General features: G+C 34.8%; 8 protein-coding genes across 8 annotated transcripts; 6 read left to right on the top strand and 2 right to left on the bottom strand.

The window, feature by feature from the left end:
* Positions 1 to 3,556: 3,556 nt before the first annotated feature.
* On the top strand, positions 3,557 to 4,315 carry NAEGRDRAFT_52919 (uncharacterized protein; the record flags this gene model as incomplete). The annotated part of the gene is made up of 1 exon (XM_002671481.1): positions 3,557 to 4,315. The coding sequence occupies one exon, from the start codon at positions 3,557 to 3,559 to the stop codon at positions 4,313 to 4,315; it is 759 nt and encodes a 252-aa protein (XP_002671527.1).
* Positions 4,316 to 4,901: 586 nt separating this feature from the next.
* Positions 4,902 to 6,695, top strand: NAEGRDRAFT_52918 (uncharacterized protein; the record flags this gene model as incomplete). The annotated part of the gene is made up of 1 exon (XM_002671480.1): positions 4,902 to 6,695. One exon carries the CDS (start codon positions 4,902 to 4,904, stop codon positions 6,693 to 6,695), a length of 1,794 nt encoding a protein of 597 aa, XP_002671526.1.
* A 486-nt stretch (positions 6,696 to 7,181) lies between these two features.
* On the top strand, positions 7,182 to 7,793 carry NAEGRDRAFT_73567 (uncharacterized protein; the record flags this gene model as incomplete). Its single annotated transcript, XM_002671479.1, has 1 exon — positions 7,182 to 7,793. The coding sequence occupies one exon, from the start codon at positions 7,182 to 7,184 to the stop codon at positions 7,791 to 7,793; it is 612 nt and encodes a 203-aa protein (XP_002671525.1).
* Positions 7,794 to 8,560: 767 nt separating this feature from the next.
* On the bottom strand, positions 8,561 to 10,585 carry NAEGRDRAFT_52917 (uncharacterized protein; the record flags this gene model as incomplete). Its single annotated transcript, XM_002671413.1, has 1 exon — positions 8,561 to 10,585. One exon carries the CDS (start codon positions 10,583 to 10,585, stop codon positions 8,561 to 8,563), a length of 2,025 nt encoding a protein of 674 aa, XP_002671459.1.
* A 502-nt stretch (positions 10,586 to 11,087) lies between these two features.
* NAEGRDRAFT_81529 (uncharacterized protein) lies at positions 11,088 to 12,282 on the top strand. The gene has a single exon (XM_002671478.1). The coding sequence runs from the start codon at positions 11,092 to 11,094 to the stop codon at positions 12,214 to 12,216; it is 1,125 nt and encodes a 374-aa protein (XP_002671524.1). The 5' UTR covers positions 11,088 to 11,091; the 3' UTR covers positions 12,217 to 12,282.
* A 134-nt stretch (positions 12,283 to 12,416) lies between these two features.
* On the bottom strand, positions 12,417 to 16,443 carry NAEGRDRAFT_73564 (uncharacterized protein; the record flags this gene model as incomplete). The annotated part of the gene is made up of 2 exons (XM_002671412.1): positions 12,417 to 13,537; positions 13,587 to 16,443. The coding sequence occupies 2 exons, from the start codon at positions 16,441 to 16,443 to the stop codon at positions 12,417 to 12,419; spliced, it is 3,978 nt and encodes a 1,325-aa protein (XP_002671458.1).
* Positions 16,444 to 16,921: 478 nt separating this feature from the next.
* On the top strand, positions 16,922 to 18,067 carry NAEGRDRAFT_73563 (uncharacterized protein; the record flags this gene model as incomplete). The annotated part of the gene is made up of 1 exon (XM_002671477.1): positions 16,922 to 18,067. The coding sequence occupies one exon, from the start codon at positions 16,922 to 16,924 to the stop codon at positions 18,065 to 18,067; it is 1,146 nt and encodes a 381-aa protein (XP_002671523.1).
* Positions 18,068 to 18,435: 368 nt separating this feature from the next.
* On the top strand, positions 18,436 to 21,537 carry NAEGRDRAFT_73562 (uncharacterized protein; the record flags this gene model as incomplete). Its single annotated transcript, XM_002671476.1, has 1 exon — positions 18,436 to 21,537. The coding sequence occupies one exon, from the start codon at positions 18,436 to 18,438 to the stop codon at positions 21,535 to 21,537; it is 3,102 nt and encodes a 1,033-aa protein (XP_002671522.1).
* Between the last annotated feature and the right edge of the window lie 812 nt (positions 21,538 to 22,349).

Genomic DNA, 22,349 nt, shown 5'->3' with positions numbered 1-22,349 from the left:
TCAAGACAAGTTTAGAAGAGGCTTCCAAGAAGGAAAGTGAATACAAACAAAATATCATCTCCTTGCAAGAGCAGTTGAGCAATACAGAGAACAAACTCAAGACCAAAGCTGAGGAAGCTAATTTACTCCAACAACAAATCAATAACTTGCAAGAAAAGAATGTTGAATCATCAACAGCTCTCGACAGTCAAAATAACACAAACTTGCAAAGAATCAAGGAACTTTCAGAAACAGTCACTCAATTGGAAGATGAAAAACTTAAACAAAAGAATCAGCTCCAACAAGAAATTGCCAGCTTACAACACAATTTGGAAAAGATTGGTAAGGAGAAGGAATCCATTTCTGAAGAACTTGAAACAATCAAGGGTAAGCTCGCCACTGAAACTGCAGAACTCTTAGAATGGAAGCAAAAGCATGAACAGGCTGTTGCCAGTTTGGAAGCTGCCGAAAAGTCAAAAGAAAAATTGGAAAAGACTTTTGAAAGTGAAAAAATCTCCCAACAAAAACAACACCAACAACAAGTTCAATTGTTGCAAGATGAGTTTAACAAGAATATGTCTGAAGAAAAATCCAATGCTCAAGGAAAGATTGACAAGTTAACTCAAGATCTTGAGGCCGCTGAAAAGAAATTGAGAGAATCCAAGTCAGAATTGGAAACCATCAAAACAACCTACGAAGAAAAGGTTACTGCTCTCGAAACTACAAAGAGTAAATTGGAGCAGGAATTATCAGATAAGAACTCAATGGTTACTTCAAATCTCTCTAGTGTCGAATCATTCAATGTAGAACGTAAGGAACTTCAAACCAAGATTGAATCATTGAATTCTATCATCTCTGAGAAGGAGAGTCAATACCAAAAATTGGTTGAAGAACGTGATCAAATCAAGAAGGATCTCCAAAATGAGAAGGAACTGGTAGCAACAACCAAGGCAAGTCTTCAATCAACCCAACAGGAATTGAGTTCTGTCAAATCAGATTTGGAAGTTCAAGTTGAAACCACCAACCAACTCAAAGTTTCACACAAGAAGGAATTGGAAACTCTTGAACAAACTTTGAAATCTGCTCACGAATTGGAAGTTTCTCAAGTGAAAAAACTTGTCTCTGAACAAGCAGAAAAAACGTCTCAAGCCGAAAAGAAGATTGAAGACAAGGAGAGTGAAATTGCTGCTATCAAAAATGAATGGAGTGAAGCCAAGACCAAGGCTGAGGAATTGGACATTTCCTTGAAGGAAGAACGACAAAAATCCCAAATTCTTATCCAACAAACAAAGAGCTCCTTAGAATTGGAAAAGAATAAGGCTGTTGAAGATGAGCGTAAACGTGTTGAAACTCAATTCGAAATTGAAACCAATGAAAAGATCAAGGAAATTAATGAAAAGCACTGTCAACAAATCAAGCAACAAGAAAGAAAGATTTCTGAAATTGAAAACCAAAAGAATGTAACAATTGAAGAACTCCAAAAGAAGTATCAACAAGATTTGGAGGAAGCAGTCAAGAAACAAAAGCAAGAAAAGCTCACCTTACAAAATGAAATTATGGAAATTTCAGATCAAATGGAAGAAAAGCAAAACACCATCAATGATTTGGAGCAACAATTGAGAGACAAGGAGGATGAATTTGAAGTCTCCAAAGCTGAATTGGAAGGCAAGTTTGACTCTGCCAATGATCATGCTAAAAAGTTGGAGAAGGAACTTTCTCAATACAAATCAAAATATGAAAAATTGGAAAAGGATAGCCAAAAATCAATCAAACAAACTGAAGAGCAAGTTTATGTCTTGAATTCTACTGTTTCTGAGCTCACCTCTGAAGTTGAAGAATTAAAGAAACAACTTCAAAGTGTCATGCGTGAAAAACTTGAACAAGAGCAAAAAGTTGCAACCCTCGAGAAGGAAAAGGAAGAACTTGCAAAAGCCAAACCAGTTGTTGTACAGAAAGAACCAGAGAAAGTCAAACCAACTGAACCAGAACAACAACAACCAAGACTTTCAGAACCAAAACATGTTGCTCTTCCACCTGAAAATTCACAACCTCGTCCATCCATTAGTGGTGAAACTGATGAAAATGGAACTGGTGCACCAAAGAAGATTGTTCGTGTAGTGAGGAGAACTGTTGTTGTAAAACCACCAACTGAAGCTGCCACTCCAAACACAACTCCACAACAAGCTTCAAACAACCAATCACCATCACCTTCCACTCCTACTAATTCCCGTGTTATTGGTACAAGTGGTTCCATCATTATGACCTCTCCTCCTCCAACAAGTGCCACATCTAATAATGACACCAATAATAGTAATACCAACAACATCAGTAGAGGAAGTACTTCATCATTCTCAGAGGAATCCACTGATTACTATGAAGATGATATTCAATTGAGTTCTCCAAACAAGTCTCGTGGAATGTTCACTTCCCACTCTTCAAATGATGATGAAACCAAAACAACCCAAAAGAAACGTGCCACAGTTCGTCTCCGTACAACTGTTGTTGCTTCAAATCCAATGACTACCTCATCTTCTACTGCTAATTCATCAATAACTTCATCTGTGTCTGACGATGTTGATTATGAACCTGAATTTACAGTTACAATTAATCCACTCATGGGTTCAGAAAAGTCGGGTGGTAGTTCAGCTTCATCCTCAACCACCACTGGCAGATCTGCTGTTGTAAAGACGAGTGTGAGAGGATCTGCTATTGGTTCCATTTCATCAAACAAATCGAGAAGTGAATCAATTCTCAGTAGTGGTGGTTCATCAGATTTGAAATTTGAAAAGGCAAAGAACAAGAATGGTTACTTGATTAAACAAGGTGGTGGATTCAAATCGTGGAAGAAGCGTTTCATGGCACTTGAACCACTCGAAGGTGGTAAAGCAAACCAATACCAGCTTTCCTATTATAAGAATCAAGGAGATCCAAAACCAATTAAGAGTGTTGCACTCAGAGGAACACGTATTCAAATGGCACCTGAAATTGAAAAGGAAGCCGGAAGGGCTAATTGCTTTAAATTATCAACCCTCAATAGAACATTTGTTTTCAATGCTGCCTCAGAAGAAGATCGTAGTGATTGGGTTGAAGCTTTGGAATTACTAATTACCTCATCTAATCGATTCTAATTTTTTATCAACCTATTCCAGTTCTGTAGTGGAATTTTCTACTCAACCAACATGTCAGTTCTAGTACCACATTCCGCAATGGAGTGTTAAATCTCGATATCTATCATAAATTATTTAATATTTATTTGTAATTCAATGTAAGAGGAGTTTCATCGCGCTCGCTATTCACTACCCGATGTGTTTTACCCTCCGAGCACAGTAATCTGTCATATTTTACAATAACCAATGACTTGAGTCAATAACCAATGTTACATACTCCCATGTGGTGACCTGTATGCAACCACTGTAATGTGAATTGCAAGTAACACACAAGCCGATTGATATTACAGTGGACGCATAATAAATATCTCTTCACAACAAGATCACACAACAGTAAAAAAAACAAATCAACAACTCATTCGAGTCCAACAATCAAATCAAATCACACAAAAATGAATTTTAACTTTGGCATGGGTACTCCTAATCAACCACCATATGGTCAACCACAAATGGGTGTTAATATGAATATGCAACCAAATCAACCTTATGGTCAACCACAAGTTGGTGTTTCCATGAATATGCCAGGATTCGGTGTCAATATGAATGTTCCAACTCAACAACCATACGGTCAACCACAATCTTTCGGTCAACCACAATACCAACAACAACCACAAATGGGTGTTTCCATGAATATGCCAGGATTTGGTGTTAATATGAACGTCCCACCTCAACAACAATACGGTCAACCTCAATATCACCAACAACCAACTGTTAATGCCAGTTTCTCCACAACCACAACTACCACAACCTCTGGATTCTCTCCACAACCACAAATGAGCAGTGGTGCTTTGGCTCAACAAATTATTGCTGCCTGCAGAAATGCTTCATTCGACAATGATAAGGTCAAGGCAGTTCAAACTTACTCCTCATCTCAATGTTGTCCAGTCAGTGGTGCTGATTTGGTCACCATTTTGAATTTGTTCGGTTTTGATAATGATAAGGTTAAGGCATTGACTCAATTGAAGCAAACTAACAATATTGGTCAAATGAGCTCAACTGAAGCTGCTTCTGTTTTGAGAGTTTTTGGATTTGATAATGATAAGATGAAGGCATTGGATTTGATTGTTACTTGTATTTATGATAGAAAGCAAGCTGCTGAAACTGTTGTTTCAGTTTTTGGATTCTCTAATGATCAATCAAAGGCCAGAACTTGTATGCTCACTCATTAATTGTAAAATATAATATTTAATTTATTCAAAAATTTTGAATTGTGTTGTTGTTGTTTCTGCTGACTTGTTGCTTTATAGAAAATGGTGTGTGAAATTTGTGGAGATGATTCAATCAATTACATGATCTTTTTAACAGTTTGGTATTAAATTTACCCATTTAGCCAAATAGATCAAGAAAGGAAATGTGTTATCGGATTATAATAGTACGGAGGACTTTCTAACCAATCATTTAATTAGCGTATGAATTCTATTATCTTCTTACAACAACTACAGTTTGTAAACATCATGGTGAATCAAGCTTCCGATCATGAAATGTTTTTTCAAAGTTTACAATCACGTTTCGAATTTTTATTCAATTTCCATTGATATCTTGTTACAGTTGAGTGTTGAGAGCAGTGGTATTGAAGGAATGTGAGATTGGCGAGGAGTGGTTCAGTATTGTTGTTGATTGGAGAGATTTCAAATGAAGAAATTCCATCTTCCATTGGTGTGAAATTAATTTTGTAAATAAATTTGTGTTTCACAGCCATGTTGGAAATGTAGAATGAATTGTAGAGATCAATTTCAAAAAACAAGTTTCAAAAAAATGAAAGAACCAAACAATACTAATCAAAATTTTGTTGATCAAAGTAAATCATTGACTAATTATGAAAGAGTAGAATATTATGAAACTAATCAAACTAAAGGTATTGGAAACCATATGAGTGATCCAATTACTCTGAATGTTGGCGGAACTCTCTTTACTGTTTCCGTAACCACTTTTATTAACAATCCAATAGAACCAGCCAATGAATTTGGTAAAATAATTTCTGGTCAACTGTCAAATGCCAATCAACCAATTTTCATAGATTGTGATCCGAAGATTTTCAAATTACTTTACAATTGGTTAAAGTTTAAAATTGTTGGTGAAATCACAAGTGACATCAAACAGGAATTTCTCTGCACCTGTCAAATGTTCAACTTTTCAAAATTACTAAAACAGGAATCACACAATTACAATCCAATTACCATGAAAGAATTCATCCAAATGATGCAATCAACTCAGCATAAAGTTTGGTTAAACAGTTATGACATGAGAAAGCTAAAATTGGCAAAAGCTAATTTGACAGATTGCACATTTACTAATTGTAATTTTAGTGGAATGGATTTACGTGGTATTGTTTTAGATAGATCCAATTTGAAAGGAAGTGTTTTTAGTGGTTGCAACATGTCAAATGCCACTTTGAAAAATTGCTGCTTGGTAGAATGTAATTTTGAAGGTTGTGATTTGACAAGAACTACTTTAGCCCACTCAAGTATTACTCGTTCTTCATTTAAAAGAGCAATATTACCGAACAGTGATCTCTCATGCTGTAACTTGTCAAATTCTAATTTGGAAAATATTGATTTTGACTCAGTTGACTTGACAAAGGCAATTATTTGGGAAAGTAATTTAACTAATTCAAAGTTATCAAACTGTATCATCAAAGGAACTCATTTCAAGAAGCTTCATGTGCCTGGTTTTGAAGCTGTCAATTGTCAATTCAACCAATCAGTATTTGAAGAAATGGATTTCAATCTCAAAGCCAAATTTCAACAATGCACATTCAAGAGAATTGATTTTAGAAATTCATTGAGAGATTTATCACCTTATGAAGGAAATATATTCGATTCTTGCCTTATTGATTTTTCATTATTCGAAACGAGAGAAATTAAGGACATTCGTTTCCAAAATATTGACCTTTCCAATCAAAATTTGATTAGATTTTCATTTATTAATACATTCTTTGATCAATGCAATTGGAATGGTTGCGAATATGATTCATCTAGTTTCGAACATATCAATTCGAAACTAATTACAGACAAAAACCTAATCAGAAATCTCATTTCTCTCACAAAAAGCAAGCCAACTATCGAACTTCTTTATAGAGCTACCAGAGATGGATTTAGTGCGAAAAACTTCCATGAAAAATGTGACAACAAAGGTCCAACTCTGTCACTAATCAAATCTGAACATGGTAATATATTTGGAGGCTACACATCTGTTAGTTGGCAATCACCAGAAAATGCAACCTACTTTCCAGATGAATCTGTCTTCCTTTTTAAGGTAATTGATGTAAATGGTCAACTAGAATTGAAAGTGTTAAAACTTCAAAATGGAAAACAAAGTAATTCAGTACTCATGAGAGATATTTATTCAGTTTCGTATGGATTTCCTTGTGATTTGTATATTTGCAATGAGAGTGCTACAGGTGATTATTCTTATTCGAATCTTGGAGGATCTTTCGAATTGCCTGAGGGAATTGTGGAAGGAAGTCAACAAGCTGGAAATTATTTACATGGTGGAACAAGAAATAATTTCAAAGTTAAGGAAATTGAGGTTTTCAAGATTAATTTATAACAATTCGAAATTTAAAAATAATAAAAAAACAATGAAATTTGAAAATTCCAATAAATTGTAGTTGTTACAGCATATTATAACAACAACAAAACAATAACCAAATACAATTTATTGGAAATTGACTACTTTTGGGTTGTGATTACTGTGTTTGAATCTTTATACGAAACTGAGCTGGCACAAACTCTCATGTTTGCTTCTGTTTCTTCCCTTCCACATATTTTCTATGTAGCAAGTGCTGCGTGAAGTATATGTTGAAATACGAATTTCATGGCTGTTCATCTATTCCAGTAAATTATAATTGCAGATTGGGTAAGTTTAAAAAATTTTAAAGTAATTTTCCTTTCTTTCTTTAGAAATGGTTTATATATGGAGGGGATAGTATAGGGTTTGAGACGATTTTTGATAAGTTCAATCTTAGTGAGCCCCATCGACACAATTTCGTTCAAAGCAACTGCTTTCGTATTTGTAAACATCACACAAAACAAAATGAAAAAACAACTTCTTCTAATAGTTTTGCTCTGTTGCTCTCTCTACGTTAATACCATATTATTGGGTATATTTAATAAGAAGAAACAAGCAGTCATAGAAACCTCTCTTTCCACTAGTTCAGAATTAGACGAAAGTGGACTAAAGGATGTTCCTTCAACCCTATTAATGATTGGTGCTGGAAATGTTGGTTATCCACTTTTACATGCTCTCATATCAGAAAAGACATCCCAACCATTCTTCTCCAAAATTATTGTGCTCGATGCTCATCCAATAGTTCAAGAAGAAACTCAATTTGCGAAAGAACATGTCAACCAAATTGAATACATTCAAGGCGATATGAGAGATGAGTTGATCTTAAGAGAAATCTTCAACAATTCAAACGTGAGAGGTGTCATTGTCATGTGGTGTGAGTTGGAAAAAGACACATGTCAAGATATCAACACACAAGTGTTGATGAAACAAATTACAATGAGTAGAAATAATCCATGGTTGATATTCGCATCTAGTAGAGAAGTTTATGGAGTTGTAAAGGAGTTTCAAAAGTTTCGTCCAATGGGATTTCAAAACCAATCCTCTCAAACTACATGCCCATTGCTGTCCACGCCTTGAAAATCGCTGAATGTTCTCCCTTTTTTCTTTCAATCTTCTCAAAATGCCAAAATAGAAGAATCCATCAAATACATACAACATCAACTCGTTAGAATACACGAATTGGAAGTTATGGCAACCAATCCAAGGAATATGCATACTTTCAACTTTAGTTCTTCGAAAAATAATCCAAACGAATGGAGTCAAGCATCCAAGATGCAATGTGAAAGTCATTACCTTCCTTCATTACCTCTTCATCTTCTTTCGATCAGAGAATTAATTTACTTTCGGTTTATGGAAGGGCTGTTGGAAAGAAATGGCCAAAGATTTATGTACACGAATTCAAGCAAAATGAACAATACTTACAACACAAACACTGTGGCGAGAAATTGAATGGAAAATATTGTTTTACCATGGATGCAGTTCTCTACTATTCCTATAAGAAAATTTCAGTACCAGGTGACCAAGCTGACGTTGTTTTATTACCCTATTTTCAAGGATGTGTTATCCATTACTTTTCACAACGATAGCATCACATGATTACGGTGGATGTGCTTCATTGTTGGACTATTCAAAATTTTCAATATTGGAAAGTATTCCAGACGAAACTATGATGGTATTGCAACATAATTTAATGCTTGTACGTGATTTAATGGTCTATAAGAATCCCAGTGGCGTCGAAGAGTGGACACCACAAGATATGATTCTCAGAGAGCTATATATCAAACACAAAACCATATTCGAAACATAAAAAACTTTAATACTTTGGCATTTGTTTATCGAATAGTTTATTCAAAACAATTATGGTTAATGCCAGTAGGTGATCCAAGCAAACTCTTATCAATCTTATTGAAAAATTGATTAATCGAATTCATTCTTCCAAGACAATTATTAGTTGGAGAGAAGGTCACAGTCATTGGTTCCAATTCTTTGGTTGGAACTTGCATTTCAATCCACGACTCTACATTTGTAATTCCTTTTGTGCAGTAGTGTTCTGGTGCATGAGTGAAAAAGTGACCACCACTCAGAATCATTCCAGTATTTGGAATGAGAAGACGATCGTTGATTTGTTCCTGAATGATGCTTTCCTTCAAGGTAGAAGAAGTAGTGGCGATGGATAAATATTCCTCAATGAATGGAGAGCTAACAGCAAAGAGAGCTCCAAATGGAAGTCCAATAGATTTTCCTTCCAATTGTGATAGGATTAATTCTTGAGCTGATCGCATTCCACCAATGTAAAGCTTTGCAGAATTGCTGAAAGTTTTCAAATATTGAAGGAGGGAATCTGAATTAATTCTTGTTGATTCGGAGACAACTAGGGTCCATTTGGAGGATGTTGATGACTTTTTCAGACACTCTGCATAGAGAGAAATCTTTGAAGTGTGTGTGGATTCACATACATGAGCATTAAATCCAGATTGTTGCCAATAATTGAGAGAGAGTTCAACTTGGGATGAGATGTTATATTCTCTAGCAATGAGTGAAGCTCTAGATTCAATGAGGGGACTTGGAATAACAGCAATGGCAATGTCCTTTCTCTCCAGAGTTTGATCTATTGGTTTTCTATTGCTTGCGAATTGATTTTCCCAATTGCTAAAGATTATTTCAATCAAACCTGTCATGAAAGAGACAACACTCTCATCTTGCTGTTTCGATTCACTCTTTATCCAATCGAGTGAAGGTGGCCTCACTACTGGCATACTTTCAACTTGTTGTAAAATTTCACGTAAATTCTTATTTGAAGATGAAACACTTGGCATGTATCCATCAAGTTCCTTCTCTAACTCTGATACTGGGAAGCATTTATCAATCTTTGTAAAGAAACTATCTGGTAAATTCTCCTTCATCCTATTGACGTGATCTCCTTGAAGGTAATGGAATCCAGTTGCCTTTCTAAATCTATTGAACCAGCTCAAATTTGGTGGATCCTTAAAACTTGAAGGATCACAGAAATACATGTAATTACAACAATGCATGGAAGTTTCATGTTTCAAAATCTTGCACTTTTCCTCCTTTGTCTTTGTGAGAACATCATTCACACATCTGTAAATGGTATAATCATACCATTGTAAACCAACTTTCTTAATACATTCTTCCATATTAACCTTGAGCACTTCAATGGCCTTTTCATTAAAGATGACACCAGCTCCTCCACTAACAGCTCTACATTCAGGTGTTCTTCCAATAATTAATGGCTCATCCACACTCAATTCACCTCTTTCCAATTTCAATTCATATTTTGCCAATGTACGCATCAAATTAGCAGGAATACTCATATGGTCATCATCACTCAACATGAACCATCTCACTCGTTTATCATTCCTCTCCTTCTTCAACTCTAACATTGTAAAAATTGACTCGAGAAAACGTCTCTGAGCTCCATCATATCCAACCTTCCCTCCTTTTGATGCCATTAAAGTAATTCTGGAAAAGAATGAGACATGGGAAGGAGATGGTTCGATATCCGTAAAGAAAAATGTATTTTCCTTTTTCAAGAATGGTTCCTTGCTTCTCGGATGAACTGCTTCATACATTCGTTTCATTTGTCCGTTCAAATTTCCATTATGTGTGAGTTGACCAAAGTAAAGAACATCATTGGATACACAATAGGTAGGAGGAGGAGGAGGTGGAGGTGGTGCAGGTTTTGAAGTGCTGGATTTGCTGTCAATTTTATCTAATGCCACACGTCCAGTTGTAATTGACTCGGAAATGTCATTTCCTTTACGTTTTGAAAATAATCCGAAAGTAATAATGATGAAGAAGAGGCCGACCAGGGAGAGTGTGAGAAGTAGACGAATGCTGGGTGCTTTCATTTTTTTTAAATTTTTTAATAATTATTTAATGTCACTTGTCTGAGGTGTTCTGTTTCTAATTGATGTTTTGTATGGAAGCAATTTAATTTTAACAAATACATGACTGTAATATTGAAAACTGTAAATTTCATTGTAAAAAAATTATACGAAATAGATTCGGATAAATTAGAATGACATTATTCGAAACTACTTTTGAACTGTTTTCTAGTTCATCAAAATGAATATATTTAAAATAACGCCATTTATTCGGATTTCGAATAATTAAGATGAACTAGATTGTTGAACAGTGGAATATCTAATTTACTATCCTAAATTCTATATTTGGAGATTTACAATCTTTTGGACGATTATCTTTCGAACAGTTTTGGTAAACTTTCTTTTACGAACTGTTTAATTCGATGATATTATTTATGCAACCTCACAATAATTGCATCCTCATTGAAACTCGACTTTCGAATAAATAGATTTTCCTAAACTAACCTTTCCAATAATTCAAATTCAAAAAAATGTCCACACAACAACAAGAACTTTCCATTCCACCACTTTTCCAACCATTCACCGTTAGAGGCTTAACATTAAAGAATCGAATTGTCGTTTCTCCAATGTGTCAGTACTCAGCAACTGATGGATTTGCTAATTTCTGGCATGTCCAACATATTGGCAGTAGAATTGTCGGTGGAGCAGGTTTATTTATCGTAGAAGCAACTGGTGTTTCAGATGTTGGTAGAATTTCTCCAGGCTGCTTGGGAATTTACAAAGATGAACATGTTGACATGTTGTCAAAAATTGTTCAATTTGCCCATGAACAAGGAGGTCATATCGGTTTACAATTGAATCATGCCGGACGAAAGGCATCAACAGGAAGACTTTGGGAAGCGAATAGTAGAAAAGCACTCACAAATGAACAAGGAGGATGGGATGTTGTAGGTCCATCTCCAATTGCATTCGATGAACATCATAGAATTCCAGCAGAGTTGACCATTGTGGAAATTCAAGAGGTGATTCAGCAATTTGTGGATGCTGCAAAGAGAGCTATTAAGGCAGGATTTGATTTAATTGAGATTCATGGAGCTCATGGTTATTTAATTTCTTCATTTCTTTCACAAACTTCGAATAAGAGAAGTGATGAATATGGTGGATGTTTCGAAAATCGTATTCGATTCTTGGTTGAATTAGTTGAAAGAATTAGAGCGAATATTCCAAGTGAAATGCCTTTATTTGTGAGAATTTCAGCAGATGAATATGTTGGTGATGAAGGATGGACCATGAAAGATACTACAGAGCTAGCCAAAATTTTACAAAAATGTGGAGTTGACTTGTTGGATTGTTCTTCAGGTGGCAACAATGCAAATGCCAAATTACTTTCCCCAACTTCCATTGTTCAAGGTTATCAAGTTCCATTCTCTGAAGGTGTCAAGAAATCAGTTGATGGATTGGCAACTGGCGCTGTCGGTAAAATTAAGGATGCTCAATTTGCTAATGATTTAATTAAGGATCAAAAGGCGGATTTGGTTTTAATTGGAAGACAGGAATTGAATGATCCTTATTGGCCAATTAGAGCTGCTCATGAATTGGAATATCAAGTGGCAGTTCCTCCTCAATATTTATTTGCATTTCCTAGAAAGCATTAAAGTGTGAAAATGATTATTAATTGTAAATAATTAGAAACACTTAAAATAAACCTCAACCTTTAAAACAATGTATTTACACCCTTGAAATTTAGCTTTTCAGTTCCGTATTAAAGAATATTTTAAATCAATCTCAAATTTGATTCATTCAGATTTGGCTTACTATTGAAAAATAATTGCCAATACCTTATTGAATTTAAACATTAAACCATTTTATTTCTTGCCATCAATCTTTCCTTTTCTTCCTTGATTTGCGTCCAAAATTCATAACTTTGAGAAGTAGTAAATCTTGAGAAGGTATCAGTCAAGTTGACCAGAATATCAGATTTCAAAGATTCCAGCGACTTTTTTACATTTTCCTTTGTAAGACCTTCCTTTGATTTAATCAAATTAATGAGATTCTTTCTTGTGTTCGAAGGAATGTTAACTTCAAATGAACTAGTTTGTGTTAAATATTTTTCAATGATTTCTTCCAACATTTTCACTTGATTTTCCAAATCTTTTTGATAAAATTGTTTTTCATCTTCGAGTTCTTGTAGGGAATTGTAACAGAGGAGGTTTTCCTTTGAGAATTCCTTGACTGTGAACTTTTCGAATAAGGAATAAGCTAAGCCGTCATTCAGAATTTCTTGTAATTCATTGTCGTATCGAGATTCAGATGAAAAACTTGTGGAACCTGAAGTGGACGAAACTCTGTACTTTCTATATTTGAAAATGTAAATCAAAAGTGACAAATCTCCAAAGACCAGAATGTACAAGACAAAGTACACAACTGAAAGAACTAATCTGATGATATCCATAACGAGTGAAGTTTCGAATGCGCTTTCACTTGTACTCAATGCCTTTCCAGTGAGTGTAAAGAAACCTAATCCAACAATTCCAAACACATACGAGATCAATAACACTCCCAAACAGAAAATGAAAAGCAAACTCTCACAACGGAAGAATAAAGGATCATCTTGGACAAAGAATTTGTACATGGAAGACATGGTAATATCCTTTGCCTTTTTAAAGCTTTCCAAATCTTTGAATTTCTTCTTGGAATTGCTATTCGAATCAGTGCTGAATGCAGAAGAGCTTTGAGATTCACTCATTTCCACAAGAGTTCCTGAAATCTCTGATGTATCAATGTATGGTTTTCTATATTCAACAGCAAAGGCATAAATCAAGTCAACTATGAATATTAAGGAAACTGCAACAAGTGAGAATAGAAGAATTGCACCCATAAAACTCGAGGTAACTATGGTATAGATGGAAGAAGTGAAAATTTGCTTAGAGGTGTCTGAATTGAGTGATTCTTGAACAATTCTTCCAATGGAAAATCCTGTGAAATAGGTAAAGATAACCAAGGGCAAGCATACCACAAGGAAAACGTACAAACTCTTTGAGGAAATGATCTGTAGAAGCCAAATCTTCTCCTGTTTCTGCGAAAGCCACACTAATAATAACAGCAGAACAATATGTAATAGTATTCAAATAGAATGAAATATTGGTCGAGTTGGTTGCTGTGAAACCAATCATGAGCGATGACTTAACAACATAGCTCAACAATGATTCTAAAAAGATACTTGTCATTCCCACAAATGGAGCAATGTACTTGGCCTTGACAGGTTGTGAATTTCTAAAGATACAAATCAGTAATAACATTATCAAGCTCACAATCACAAATATGACACCAATTCCAATATCAAATCCCCATAAAATGTAGTAAGCTTGCTTTTGTGCTAAAGTTAAATTGGTAGTTGAAGTTGGAAACTCAACAAATGTTGCAAATTGAGTGGTGTGATCACAGGAACACTCAACTACATAGTAATCACCGTATGTGAGAAGGGCAGTTCTTGTACAACCATTGGACAACCAATCACTGACAGTTTCATTCCAATATTTACAGACCAATAAATCTGGATTTGAAATGTTGGCTATGGACAAGTTGAAATTCAAAACAATTGGATCAGTCAATTCGCTAAGAGGGAAGTAATCACCTGATGGATTGATACATCTCAAGGAAATTACATCACTGGTAATGTTTCCACCACTGGATGATGTGGAATTGTTTGGATTTTCCAAATAGGTTACAAATTCAGTTCCATACAGACCTTTCGTTGAATTGAATACTGAAACAGTTGGCATGACAACTGAATGATATGAAGAATCAGTTGTTAAAGTAGTTCCATTAAAATTAGAAGCATAATCCTTTCTAATAGAAAATACAATAGAATCAGTTGAATATCTTCTTTCTTCACTTGGTGAAATACTATCAACAATACTAGTCGAAAGCATTTTCACAAGTGATGCAGTTTTCGATTTGAATTGAGAAACTTTCATCCAACTAGACAACAGAGAGGTCAGTATATCCAAAACAGTACCATCCTTCATTCCAAGTGGAAGTTTGGAAGTGACATCACCAGTGTACTTGTTTTGATTGGCATCTTTCTTAATCATGGAAATGAAATTGTACAAGAGTGTGAAAATAGCATCTCCATCTGTGTTTACCATATTCGCCATAGTTTTCTTTGCATTGTATGCCCAAATATCGAGAATTCTAGCAAGATCTGCCAACTTGTCAGTATCATTTTCAGTCATGGTTGCCAACTTGTTCTGAATGACAGCAAATAAACGTCTTTGAACCAAGTCAATCAGTGTTGAATTGGCAGTGCTTTGATAGGATTTTCTTGTGAAGCCAACTACTCCTTTCAATTGTGGAATGGAAACACTCATAAATGCTGAAGGTAATACAAATCGATAAATCTCCTCGAGAGCCACTGGTTTCACAATAACTCCATTCAAAGCATAAGTTTTCACATTTCCAAAACTTAAATCCTTCACAAACAAAAGAGTCTTCCAAGATTTTTGATTTTCTCCCAAAGCATAACTTGGTGGAAGGTAGGAAGAAATAATTTTGGAAGTGGAATAATCAGTCACCCTCACAAATCCTTGCATAATGGTCGAGTAAGGAACATTGTCCAAATTACTAAAGCTCATGACATCAGAACTCTTAATTAGGGAAGTATCCAAATAACCAAATGCAAATTGTAAATTAGTGGCATCTGAATTGTCGCTATATTTGAAATTAGAGGTTACTTTGAAAGTGAGTGGATCAGTGAAATTGACAATGGTTGGTGAAACAGTTCCAACAGTTGACAAGACTGGAGAGAAATCGAGTGGCGTTCTCAAGTATTTGATCTTTCTAGCAATGAGAGTCTTAGAGGAGGAGTAAACTGAGGCCACTACCTTGTAAGCTGTATCAGCATAGAGTATTTTATCTTGAGATAAAACGAGAGAGGAGTATCCTAAACTGTTTTGTTGATACATGGCTTGGAGAGTATTGGATTTACCGAGATAGTTAGTTTTTGGCATGACATCAATTATGGCAGTGTTCAATTTGTAAACTCTCATAACTTGCCATGTATAAATCAAATTCATCTTATTAGAAACTGCAGAAGAAACAATAGCATTCATTCCAAAGTTATCTCTCAATGGAATGTAAGAAGTGGAAGTTTCGTTATCGAGATTTGGTGGATTAGTTGGATCAATTATACTTGGTTGAGCTACCTGAATTTCCAATAAACTGTTTGGATCAACCACCGGATTTCCAACAAGTTTCGTAAAGGTGGTTTTCGAATAGACGACCAATTCTGCCTGAAATAAAGATTGATCAGCTGTTAAACCAGCCACAGGAGTATATTCAAATAAATAAACACCCTCTTCATAATTAGATTTTGGAGTAACCAACACTTCAAACAATCCAGCTTTTGCAAAATTAGCCGAAACCACACAATTAAACTTATCACTATTCGAAATGGAAAGAGGTGTATTAAAGAATGTGGAATTTTGTGAAGTGGTCGATTCTCTAGAGCTAGACAAGCTTGACTTGACTAAAACTCCACATTTCGACACTGAATTCCATCCAGATACCAAACTAGTCAATAAAGCACTCCAAGCAATATTCGAAAATCCATCAACATAGAAACGCATTGTAAAGTTGGATTTTGCTGAGGGATTGTCAGGGATGAAGTGGTATACATTGTCGTAATCACCTGTGTTATCGAAATATTTGATCGAGAGGGCAACAGGTGCACCACTTGCTAATTGATATACGAAAGGTTTCGTCATTTGTGAAGTTGGACGATTCGAATAGTAAATTTGATCGGCTGCATAGTTATAAGTAAAGAAGAAGGAAAGAAACAAGTAAGACAACAGGCATATTAACACTGTGGTTGAAGCTGTCATTTTTTTGTGTTGAATTTTGGGATCTCTTGTTAATGATTTTTGACAGATAAAGTTCTGACATGTAACTAAGCAACGGCAAATTCCAGCTTGTGTTAAGCTTGGAGATGGTTATTCCTTTCATCAAACTAAACTTCCAATACAAAGTCTCTTGAATTGTTTATTAAACTCGAGTTCGGGTGCAGAGTTCGAATGAATTTTCATTTTCTTAAAATTGAAATGATTATCTGAAACCATTTTATTAATAGTTTCACAAGTAAATGTTCTTTCGAATAGAACTCGGTATTGATAAATATAAAGTTAGTTCGGTTCTAGGTGTTCTCAAAGATTGATTACAAAAGATTACATTTACAATTGCAATTCAATTTACAAAATTTTAATTTAAATTAAAAACTTAAATCAACAATTTCTAAAAGTTCATCTAGGACTTTAGATATTAAAGTTCATCAAATAAATTTAAAAAAAAATAAAAAATAAAAAAATGTCTTCCTCCTATCATAAACAAGATGTTGTTCAATCACTCTTTGCGAAAGGACCTCTCGGCATGTTGAGAGCCTCCCAAAGAGAACATCCCACTCTCAATCACAATATACAAAAATTAGAGGATTTTGTTAGTATTCATACACCAAAACAAGCCTTTTCGGGAAAGCCTACAGGGTTTGATCAGTTGCCATCAGAGATTTTCGGAATGATTTTACAGTTTGCTGGTGTTGGTTATATTCCAATCTTGTCTGTTTTGAATACAATGTGTCATGATTTGTTTGAGAGTGAGGATTCATTGGTTTATAAATTATTATTACAAGCCATGATGAAGAAGGATGAAAAGTATATGGAAGATGTGAGAGAAAAGTTGGGATTAACGTATAAATCTAGTTTGAAACAAGCTGTTGGGAAAATAAGAAGACCCTATTCGGCTATTGGAAATGAACTATTTGATGCTTCCTATATGTTTGACTTGGATATGATGGAAAGGATAGCACCAATATCAGAGATTACGGACATGAGCGAACCCATCTTGATGAGTAATTTTACAATTGAATTTTGGGCTAGATTTAAGCAGAATGTTAGTGGCGACTTGTTGACTATTACTTGTTCAGCATCACGTTCTATCAAATTAAGTCTTTCTATTGGAGCTCTTTACATCAATTTTAATACTACTGATATGAGATTTATTAATTATATTGCACCAGATCAGTGGCAACATTTTGTGCTTGTCTTTGAGCAAGATAACATCAAGGTTAGAGTGAATCAGGACTATTTCTTAGAATATCCTACACATTCATTCGACAAAGATTCTTTAATTTCAAAGATTGTATTGTGGGAAGGTGTCAATATGTGTGCTGATTTTACAGAACTAAGAGTTTGGAATTATGCCCGAACACTTGAAGAAATTAAGGCAACTGCCGATATGCGAATCAACCCATTCACCAAAGATTTGAATTATCAAAATTTAATCTACTACTTTTATCCAAATACTGAAGATGGAGACACTGCAGAATTGATTACGAACAAGACGCCATATATTGGCCTCGAATGTAAGGCCAAGCTAAAAATGCAACAAATGTCATTGAAAAAGATTGCAGGTCAACGAGTGGGTTGGTTCGAGGATCTTTGTTTCATTCTATAATATATTATTATATATGATTATATTGCAATCAGATTACTAACTTGTACTTTTTGCCTCATATTCTTTCACCAACAGAAACACGTTCAGAACCAGGAGATGAACTTGTTATAAAAATATACTTTTTGGTCACATAGAGAGGATATAAAAGAAGCAAAACCCCGTCAAATATTGTTTATCAAGCAAATCTATTATCCTTATTAAGAGCAACAACACCCTTAATAAGGCCCTGTGAGTGGGCTAAATATGAACAACAAAAACAAAAAGCTTTACATATCTCACCATCACACAACGTCAATAATTTCCTTCTTATTATTACATTTTAATATCGTTACATTTTGAAAAAGATAACTTCCACGGCCATCATAGTCATGACAACATCTTTGATATCCAATTTCAAATCAAATAGTTCCAATATAATAACAACAACATCAATTGGTGGTGATGATCGTTTCAATAATGAACAAGAAGGTTCAGTGAGAACGAACAACAATTCTCATCACTATAAACCTAATTCTCCCATCCGAATTTCCGTCCCTCATAAAGATGAAGATGATAATAACAACACTTTTAATGCAGCAACAACACCAACTATGGAAGCAATAGATGATGAATTTCTCTCATCATCCTCTTCCCCACAAACAACGAGTACATCTTCACCTTCCTTAACTCCTCCTTCACTTCTTCAAGACAAATTTGACACTGTGGCCACTCAACAACAATTAAAGAAGGATAGAAGATCAGGCACCATCAATAGCATAAGAAATAATATGAATTTCTCATCACCAATGAGTGCCTCAATAATGAAAAGTAAGAATTTCCGAAAATTAGACCATCAAACAAGTAATGGCAATATTGTGGTGAAGAGAATGCCAAACCAGGAAGAGATGGCCCCCGAATCGCCATCCTCTTCTATTAAGGCCAAATACTCTTCAAATAGTCCAACTAATAATTCTTCATCTACCACCACCAATAACAATTCAGTTCCTCCATCTCCTTCATCTTCCACAGCAGGGAGTGCTAATTCATCAGCAGCGATCAAAGACGAAGTAGATTTACAACAAGTGAAACAACAACAAAGTTGCCACTCAACAGTCGGGTCCTATCTGGCCATCATGCCAATTATATTTGGAGCAATAGCATCATGGGATATAGGACCGTTATTCTTCGTTATAGTACTAGTTGTGGAACATTTTATACATATGGGCGTGAACATTATATTAGATAAGGTTACAACCTTACATGCCTTTTCCATGATTAACTTATCGAGAATATCTCTTGCTGATTTTGTACAAATTGCAATGCAAATCAAGTATGGACCATTAAGTCCTATGCATATCATTACAACATTTAAGATTTTTGTAGTGTCCATGTCGTTTTATTACAAGTCTAGTTATATATTATTTGGATGTGGGCAATTGATTGCTTTCACCACCATTTCCTTACTTACTTCTTTTTACATGTGGTACGATTTACTGAGTGAGAAGGAAAGAGCAGACTTTTATGTTAAAGTGTTGGAAGTGTTTGTAATTCAGAATACAGTATTAATCGGATCTTTCTTCTTCTCCAAACACTTGACAGAGAAAAATAATCAGTACACTAGTCATCAAGTAGAAATTGCAAAGGAAAGAGTTTCAAATTATGAAAAGACGAGATTTATTGCATCACTATCTCATGAATTGAGAAATCCACTTCATGCCATTATTGGTTCCGTAGAATTAATTAAGAATATTTATAAGAGTGAAGATTGTTCAGAGAGTTGTAAACATTGCATGGTTTCAAACGCTTCCTTCTCAGAAATGATTAATGATGTTCATGAAAATGCGGCACTCTTATTACACATCCTATCCTCTTCTCTTCAAATGAGTTCAATGGAAATTGGAAATATCAAACTGAAGGTGGAACAATTTAATGTCATGTGTTTGATAGAATCCATAACTTGTGTATTTTCTCCATTAGCAATTGAAAAGAAGAATACTTTACATTCATTCTTTGATGTTTCCAAAGTACCAATGTTTTTAATGGGAGATTCTGTGAGGATCAGTCAAATTGTAATGAATTTGGTTTCAAATTCGATCAAGTATACTAAGGGAGGTCAAGTCCTGCTCAAATGTAAAAAGGCAAAGGATGAGGAATTGAAACTACACTTCCAAGAAGAGGAAATTAAGAAGAATTGCTTCTATCTCAAGATTGAATGTCAAGATAATGGATGTGGTATCTCAGAGTCTCAAATTGGAAGTTTATTCAAACCATTCCACATTATAGAAAAACAAGAAAAGACCCAAGGATTCGAGCACTACTTTAAACAATCAGAATTTACAAAATTGAACAATGGAGGAAGTAGTCTCATCAATACCAATAGAAATGGACTTGGATTGAATATTACTAAGCAAATTATTGAGAAAATGGAAGGAAAGATTATTGTCAACTCAAGAGTAGGAGAAGGAACAACAATGAACGTCTATATCCCTCTCGAAGAAATGGACAAACAAGAGCAAGTTACAGATTCTGAAGGCTCTTCTTCCTCAACTCACATTAATTTGAATCCAGAAAATTTATTGGACGTTCTAAGTGAAGATCAATCACAAGATTTGAGTATTATCATTATTGATGAGGATCCAGTTTTTAGACAAGTACTGTCTTCCTATTTGAACTTGTTCAAACGAGTTGTGCTTATTCAAGATTTTGAAACTCATGCAGATTTTGTTCAAGAATCTGAAAATATTCTCCATGTTGCAGATCATTCCTGTAAATATATGATTTTCTGCCCAGAATCGTTCTGTACTCAAATTCAAGGCACTAGATTTGTGGAACAATTGAATTGCATGATAATTCCTTCAATATTCAGAGGAGAAACAAGACATCATCAAACTTTCTCATACCTGACCAAACCGATCAAGTTTGTTGATTTGGCTGATTTGGTGTTGAAAGAGAAACCGCACAATGCACATTGCAAGAAAGCCAGTTGTACCCCAAGACAATCAATTGTTGAAGTAGGCAGCATGCCAACATTCTTGGGAGTAGAAACAGCCTCTCCAACAAGTGAAAGATCAGAATCTCACCACCCATCCAGTCCTATTCGACCTGACATTAGTAAGAAATCAATATTTGTTGTAGATGATAATGCAGTTAATAGGAAAATCCTCACCAAAATGCTAAGAGTTATTGGATTTAAAGATATTGATGTAGCCTGTGATGGAATGGAATGTTTCAACATGTACAAACGAAAGAAGTACGACATTATCTTGTTGGATTGTTTCATGCCAATTCTTTCAGGTAAGGAAGCATGTGAAATGATTCGTAAAGCAGAGAAACAAAACGAAACTGAAAAACAAACACCAATTTTAGCCATTACAGCCAATACTTGGGAAAGTGTTGATACTCTAGTGGGTCATGGTTTTGACTCTGTCATTTACAAACCAATCCTATTAGATTCCCTCAAGAAGGAAGTTTTCAACATGCTAAGAATTTGAGCCGTTTAATTGAACCAAAAGTATTTTATAATTTTATTAAAAAAGTTCAAAAAAAATTTGATCGTCATCGATTGTTGTTTTTCATCATCATCGTTTGATCATCAGCACCATTCTAATAATATATATTCATCACCATGGGTGTACCAGGATTATATAGATATTTAACAGAGAAATATCCAAATATTGTATCGGAATGTGTTGAAGAAATACCTACAGTACAAAAAACAACAATTTCATCAAATTATGATGATTTTGAGGTTGCTGATGGACAATTACCAACCATTAAAAAGAAGACTGTTAGAATTGTAACCCAAGGAATTGATACAACCAAACCAAATCCTAACGGAAAAGAATTTGATAATTTATATTTGGATATGAATGGTATTATTCACCCTTGTTGCCATCCAGAAGATGAAGAAGCACCTAAAACAGAAGAAGAAATGTATGAAAAGATCTTTGAATATGTAGAGAGAATTTATGCAGCCATCAGACCAAGAAAAGTTTTATTCATGGCTGTTGATGGTCCTGCTCCGAGAGCCAAACAAAATCAACAACGTGCTCGTCGTTATAAATCTGCAAAAGATATGGAAGATCAAAAGAAAGTTGAAAGAGATTTACGTGAGGAATTAATTAGTCGTGGATTAGAACCACCACCAGAAAAGATTGATTCTATTGCAGAGAAACCAATTAGAATTTTGAAAAAGAAAAAACTTTCTTCTTTCAAGAATAAGGAATTAGCTAGTTTATTAATGGAAGATAATGATATGCCACTCAATGAAGAATTTGAAGATAGTAATAATAATCAGGAGGAG

The sequence above is a fragment of the Naegleria gruberi genome (assembly GCF_000004985.1).
Source record: "Naegleria gruberi genomic scaffold NAEGRscaffold_61, whole genome shotgun sequence".
In the NCBI taxonomy this organism is placed as follows: Eukaryota; Heterolobosea; class Eutetramitea; order Acrasida; family Naegleriidae; genus Naegleria; species Naegleria gruberi.
This window is presented reverse-complemented; position numbering and strand designations above follow the sequence as displayed.